This window comes from Odontomachus brunneus, unplaced genomic scaffold (assembly GCF_010583005.1).
Source record: "Odontomachus brunneus isolate Ranch 3 - 2012 unplaced genomic scaffold, Obru_v1 Obru_scaffold_088, whole genome shotgun sequence".
NCBI classification, from domain to species: Eukaryota; Metazoa; Arthropoda; class Insecta; order Hymenoptera; family Formicidae; genus Odontomachus; species Odontomachus brunneus.
In genome coordinates this window covers 956965-964536 of record NW_022639538.1, presented here as the reverse complement: position 1 = coordinate 964536, position 7572 = coordinate 956965, and the positions used below count along the sequence as shown (strand labels likewise).

Here is a 7572-nt window from a genome sequence, read left to right as displayed (position 1 = left end):
TCTCTCTCTCTCTCTCTCTCTCTCTCTCTCTCTCTCTCTCTCTCTCTCTCTCTCTCTCTCTCTCTTCCTCGTCGCCGAAAGATCAGATTCGCCAGGGAGTTAATTAACGAGCAAATGAGTGCGCGCGAAAACAATGATCTAACGTTAATAACACGACACGACACGTGTCGTCCTCTTCTCATCCGCCCGATAATTTAGCGCGCGTTTGACGTCAATCTAGAATAGAACATTTTTCGGGAGAGAGAAAGACTGGTAATTAGAATTATTGATTGAAGTTTTGAACAAAATTTCTGGTTAATTTGAACAGAATTCTCAGAATTTTAACCGGAATTTTCACTCATATTTCGCCAGAAATTTCATTAATAAACCAAAATTCACGAATAAACCAAACATTTTAAAAGGCTAAGATTTTAAGAAAATATAGATTTTCTCATTTAAAAAATATTTCATACCAGTATAAGTAAAGGTTATTAATATCTATCGAATAAACTATTTTTACTTCTTAGATATTTTTTCCTTCACACACGCAGTGCAGAAATTAAAACATAGTAAGAAAATTCTGGGCAGTTTTTGTCTAACAAAAGCTTGGAGAGAACTGATCGGTATTTCGTCATTGGATCGAAAAGAGGGTCCCCTCTGTACTCGACAATAAATTTTGAAGTGTTCTATCCGCAAATTTTCCCGAGCCACATTCACGAGCCGAATGTGCGAGTATAAAATGTGTCTCGCTTCTCTCCGCATAATGTGTTTCGTCTGTGATACAGATTTGATTGTAGATCGGCGATTCGTTTTTGCGATTTCATGGTGCGCGTGTAATTTACATCGGGAGGCTGGCTGGGTGGGTGAGGAGAGGGGTAACAGTTATGTAATAATTCGAGCATCAATTTCGCCGTTGTTGTTTATAATTAACGCGACTGTATGTGCAATACAAGCGACGTAATCACGTAACGATACGGAGCGTGATCACGAGCGTGGCGATATCGAGAATGGAACGACGACGATATAATCACGATGCCCGTTTTAATGACAAAAACGACAAAATGACAACGTCGCGCCGCACAGGACGGCGGAAATTCGCGATTGGCAATCTTCAGCGTCGCTGCGAGTCGTCGAATTGCGCGACAATCGTCGAACCGTCTCTCAACGCGGCGACGGGAAAAATTGTTTGCGTGTAACCTCGGGAGCTGTCTCGCGCGCGAGCGCGCGTTAAATGTGAATTTATTATTTTAATTACTTCTCTAATGTGCGTCGGACGTAAAGCTACGCGAGTTATTCGTAGCAATTAAACGCGACGATGAAATATTTTCGTCGCGTGGCTTCGCACTTTCCAGAACGCGTCCCCTCGTTCCTCTTACCTTTATCCTTTCCACCTTTTTCTCTCTGTCGCGCGCGCGTTATCTCTTACTCACTTTCTCGTTTTATCTTTTACTCCTCTGATATCCGTATGCGACTGCGAGATTATTAAAACATTTCCGTTAGTAATCCGTTCCACATCCCTGGGACGAGCGAGCCTAGGTGGGATTTTCGTCGAGAAGCATTTTTCGCTTTTCCCGCGACTGGCTTTTCACGCGACTGTTCTCTCTTTACTTTCCCGTCACCTTTCCCCCTCCCCCCCCTCTCTCTCTCTTTCTCTCTCTCTATCTCTCTGTGTGTGACACACACATGGACACACTTCTTTCCGCGTCCTGCTCCTTTTCGTCTGCCCTCTCACGTCCCTGGAATACCCCGGATATCCACGATTCTAATTCAATCGCACGATTTTCTCCCAGGAAATCCCTCCCTTCGAAATGGCTTTGCCCAATATCGCCTCACCTACGATCTCGCGAATCTCCCTCATGCCCCCGGTGCGTTTTCAATTCCCGACCTCAGGGCCGTATCCGCCGGACTGCTGGTGGGCGATAAGATTTAGGGCCTCCCCGACGAGGAGGAGAAAGGAAACAGCGGGACGGCGGGCGGCCGCGGCGGGATGAGAGGAGTTCCCTCCGGTCGGTCTCTCTCGCGGGAGAATTTAGAAATTCGTATAAGACGAGATATAAAAGCCGAGTAGACGCATAAACTTAATGCAGCGGCGGGAGCTGCCGGAAGCGCGGGATTTATTTTCGCCCTCGTCCGCGCAATTATTTTCGCGCTCTTTCTCTTTTTATCTCTGTCTCTTTCTCTCTCTCTTTCTCGAAAGCTCCAATCCCGTGCCGTGCAACCGCGCGCGAGTAGGAAAATTCGTCTTTGAGAATCCATTACTCGATATATAACAATTCAAGACGCTTGTCTCTAAAGTCCGCCGAAGGTGATCTGTTATTCGCTACAAGATTCAGCAAGGAATTTTGTTATGCAATTTCAAAATGCAGGAATCGTTTCGAGACTTGTCGATGTACCTGATCACATATGTAATACGTGTCGCTCGAGCATTTTCTCCCGGCAGACTTGAATCTCGAACCTGAAGGGGCCTTACTCTTAACTCAGGAGCCGCAATTTCGCGCGAGCGCTGTATTAAAAAAATCCAAGCGTATATAAATATATTTTCCGCGACTTTCTTACGAGATTGCGATGTACGAAAGTCGCGCGCGTAATGAGCGTCGTACTCTTTTATACGCGAAACGAGAAGAAAGAGCTGCCACGTGATATTACGAAAAGTTTTCACAACCTCCCTTTCTTTATTTTGCCAAGATTAAGTTTGCGTTGCCAGCGCAGTAGAGAAACGAAGAGACAGAGGGGCGGGATGGAGGGGGAAAGAGATAAAGTGAGGGATACGTAAAACTAAAACAACTTCAACTTAAGCGACAACTCGCCCCCAGTCCGACAAAGCTTTACTTCGAAATGTTCGCTTAACTTTCAACTTGAAAAAAAATTCAGCGGGCGAATTAAAATTCTTCCGAGGTACTGAGTGCAGAGTTAAAATTCTCTTTTCCTTTTTTCTATCCCCCTTAAATCTCGTTCCCCTGACGATAAAGACGGAAACGCATCGACGCAGCATCAATTCTCGGCGACTTGAATTTCGCCGCGGTTCAGCTCGACGATCCCACGAACGCGTTAATCGATACTCGCGCCTTTTTCGCTTTCCTGTCTCCCCTTCTTCTCCGTCCCTCCGCGTTGCCCTCGGTGCCCGCGGCGCGGCAACTGTAATTAATTATAACTTTCGGACGTGGAGGCTTTTTTCAACGCTGTGCAAAGCGGGGCGCGACTGTTTACACATAAATCAAGAGTAATTGCAAGACGGCGTGAATCGATGCAACGTCGCTCCGCGGCGAAAGTCAACGCGATGTCAGCCTGACGTGGCGTGTCGTCTCGAGAGTAAGCAATTCCGGCGAGAAACATCCACTCGCTCCACCGAAGACGAGCTTATTTCCCTGATGGTCGATCCCTCCCTCCCTGCCCGACCGGATAAAGAGATTAGCACGATACGGTCTGTTTTCCTTCGCGCGACTTTGCATGCGACAAGACCTCGCCGACACCCGCGCGTTTCGGGAAAATTCGCACGGCTCTCACTGCGTTTCCGTGTCTTCCATCGCGTGTTACTGTCGGGTTTAAGGTCAAGCGAAGAACCGCCATTTTCCGCGCGGTCCCCGCGACGCTCGTAAGAGGATTAAGCCAGTTTTCTTCCTGCCGGATTTGGCGCGCCGTACAGCTGCTACTGTCGGCCACCTTCCGTTTGTTCGTTCCCTTTTATGACGCGAGCGCGATCACTGACGCAATTAGCGAGGGATTTTCATCCTCTACCTTCGACCACCTGCGAGCGATTTCCCGTTCGCCTCAAAGTCACTCGATTGATCGAATGTTGTGTTTTGCCGCGTCAGAGCTCCTTGAGAGGCGGCTCTTTTAGTTGCGAGAAGACCGATACAAAGGTTTTCACGTTCCCCTCTTGTGACGTCTACTTTTAACACGATCAGTAATTCGCGATGACATTTTCGGGGAGAACAACGTAATGCAGGGATAATATTTCGACACGCTAATGCCAAATTAATAACTTTGTTTCAACCAATTCTTTCTCTCGCGTTTCACTAAAAATAACAAATAGATATTTTTAGTGACTTTTTCGGTTTATATATTTATTCGATATAATAGCATGGATAATAAAGCATAAATATTTAAAAGCAAATTCAATTCATTGTATTTATTCGTAGAATAAATCGCTCCAATTTCCGGACTGATAAAAAAGAAATAACATTCAATGTGCCAATCCGCTAATAATAAGTCGAGAGCTAATAACGAGAATATTCCTGAGACGAAATTTGATTCTACATTAATCCTGCAAATACAAGATCGAATTTGAAGAATTAATAGAGAATCTCCAGATACAACGCTACACATATTATTATCTTACCTTGATATTACAAACTCTAGTTGTTCACTAAGGTTTTCTTCAGAAACTTATGAAGAAGTATTTGTTCAAGAATTATTTAATATTTGATTATCTCAATACTTCGTATATTTAATCTTTATTCTTAATTTCAAGCAGCGATATATTAATTATATAACACACATCAACTTTTATAATATATAAATTGTACATTTCGAATTATACAAAATTCAATTGCAGATAAAGTATATATACGATGTATAAGCAAATATTAAATAATCTGATAAAAATTAATAGGTATGGGAGACAGAAAGAACACATTTTTTAATTCTTATAACTTCTTTTTTTCTTCTTTTAGTACTAGAAGTCGCGACGAGCTCTTAAAAGAGCTGATAAGGACGAAGCTGTAAAGATAAATATAACAGTTATATGTCCAAAAATGCTTTTACTTTAATGTATTTACTTTAATAGAGATGTAAATTTTGATTTCGTACAGTGACAAATCGAAAAAAGAAACGTTGACAGATGTAAACAAAGTCGCAGTCCAAGCAACATTATTGGACGTAAAAATCAACACTTGCGAGATTTACATTGGATTCTAATAGGCCGATATTCCTAGTTGTAAACTTCATAAGATCTTCGATTGAGAAATAATGAATTGCAGACTCGCAGCTCTTTATTTGGCTATTTAGATCAATGTTTCTTCTATGAAATGATGTATAAATAAGTACGGACAAAACAGGTCAGAATAATCGAAAATTAATAAAGCTATAATCACTTATCAAATGATAACGGATTACGAATGTCGGCCTAAATTTCGACTCGGGTATTTCTTTATTCTCGCGAATTCGTTAAACGTCCGTTGAAAACGGAAACCTCCTGCAGAGCAAATGATTGCACATACCTGGGAATACGATGTATCGTTGTCCGATATTCTGTCCTCCTCCTTCTTGGTCCAACGTCCTGTTCCTGGCTGTTCCGTGGCTCCGGATGCTCACTCAGTTACTCAGTCACACATATAGATACACTCACTGGCACTGATCACTGACAAACTCGCGTGGATACGATCAGAGAAACGTGTTAATTAACGCGACGCCGACGAGGATACGGTTCGGTATTTCGATAGGCGACGAAATGTTTTAATCACTCTCGTACGGGAACGATAAACAACGCACGATACACGTGTCCCGCGTCGCAGTGTGTGCGCGGCTCGTCGGCTCGAGACGTAATGACTTGGATCACGGACAAGTACGCGACGCGCGAGAGTACCAAAACAATCGGCAAAGTCACCCCCCGCCAATCACCAACCGTCGTCGTTCGCCAATCAATGACAAACACATCCGGTGGCCGAGAAATCACGACGATCAACGCGCTCGGAACTTGACAGACTTCCGACGCGTGGAGATAACTAAATGTTAAACAAGTCTTAGATAAAAATCAGTTCTCCTTTTATATATATATATATATATATATATACATATATATATACATATATATACATATATATATATACATATATATATATATATATACACATATATATATATATGAGCCTCAACATGGAGACTCGATAGCAGAATATTAAATAATTCCTAAATAAATGCTTTAAAATCTTCAACAAATAGCAATAGGTATAAATAATAATTTGTATACACGGGAATAATATTGCAATGAAAATTACAATACAATTTTGTAGTTTTGGACCATACCATTTATAATCATATGGGCTATTTATGATCAAAATTACTATATACTTGTTTGAAATTGTAATTGCTCGAATTTCTTTAATATTAAAGTAAATCGTCTAATTCTACAAGGGAAAAAAATTTGGTTAGATTAAACAAATTTTTAGTAAAATATGAATGAGTCAGAAATTCAAACAGAATTGTTCAACTTGAAAAGTTCTAATTAACCAGAATCTTGTTAATTTGAGTTGAATTCTAGTAATTTCAACGGAATTCTGGTTCGATCATATTTTACCACACATTCGTTTGATTCAAGTTTTAATTTACACTACAACTTATATAATCCAGCTTTTTACAAAAGACATTGTAATTTCTTTACGTAATTTTCATTACAATATTTTCTTCGTGTGTAGCATCAAAAGACAATAGCTTGTGCTTATTTCTCAAGATTCTTCATCAAATTCGACAGAATTTGCGGATTAATGTCGAGCTCAAATTTCGACTCGCGTTACTTCGACGAATTGCAAAGTAAGGATTTCTTACTGACAAAATATAATTGTTCACTTCGCATGTAAGAATCCATTGTGTATAAAATCTCAGATTTTAGTGTTAAACACTTCAATTCGCGATGCGAGTATAAAAAAGAAACAAATGAAAAATATTTATTAAACATATATTCTACTGATTTTTACGTTATATGCTCGACATTACGATTCATCGGCGACCGCCTTTATTTTCCGTCTCCTTTTTCCTTTTATTGCGGTCTGACCAAAAAGGATAGAAGAAAACGAATTAAAGTTTTCGTGTCAGGGTTCGGGTGAAATCGATACACCGGCCCCGTAAAGAGGAAGTGTTCTTTAAATTTGTCGCGGAATTAAGTTGGATTAAACGCCTGGGGGATTAAAAATTGTCAAAGCGCCGGATCGAGTCGACGACCGAGAGAAAATCATCGGGAATCGTCGTTACAATTAAGGATACTTGCGCAAAGGATGCACAAGTCGATACACAAAATCGCGTCGATTGCCATATTGATGGCTTCGCTAAAGGAGTTCTCCCTTTTAACAGCGTTAATGTCGACGCTGCAACGACGTAAAAACCGTTCATATCCTCGAAATACGCGCGTTATTAAATTCTTACTGAATATTTTCAATCATATTTTATCTCGCATTTGCGACGGAATGTCGCCCCGGATTAATGTCATATCCTAATAACGACGTATCAATCGCGAAATAATGTTTGAGGAAATTTTATCGGGTACTCACAATGTGTGCTATTCGGTGTGGCGTTTTGGCGCGGTGATTCGACCTGCAACAAAAAGAGCAGAAGGGTCTTCGTTAATTTCTCAATTATATATTACAGTAGAAATTATATATTACGCGAATATTTAAAAAAAAAACAGAAAATTGTCTCGTAACGGGAATTATCTAGAAAATTACAAAAAATATAGCTAAAAAAGACGACTAGCAAGCATTGATTGATATTTAATCAATGCAGAAACAGATAATAAAAACAGAATTTATATGTGCGTGTATGTGAACTATATATATATATATATATATATATATATATATATATATATATATATATATATAT

The 7572-nt window shown here is 40.5% G+C and overlaps 1 protein-coding gene across 1 annotated transcript in view; it reads right to left on the bottom strand.

The window, feature by feature from the left end:
* The window catches only part of LOC116848061 (RNA binding protein fox-1 homolog 2-like), a gene marked incomplete at its 5' end in the record, with an annotated part of 462314 nt that overhangs the window by 280683 nt on the left and 174059 nt on the right, over positions 1-7572 (bottom strand). The window contains one exon of the mRNA XM_032823807.1: positions 7242-7284. Coding sequence (XP_032679698.1) covers positions 7242-7284 — 43 coding nt within the window. The remainder of the gene's footprint in view (positions 1-7241; positions 7285-7572) is intronic.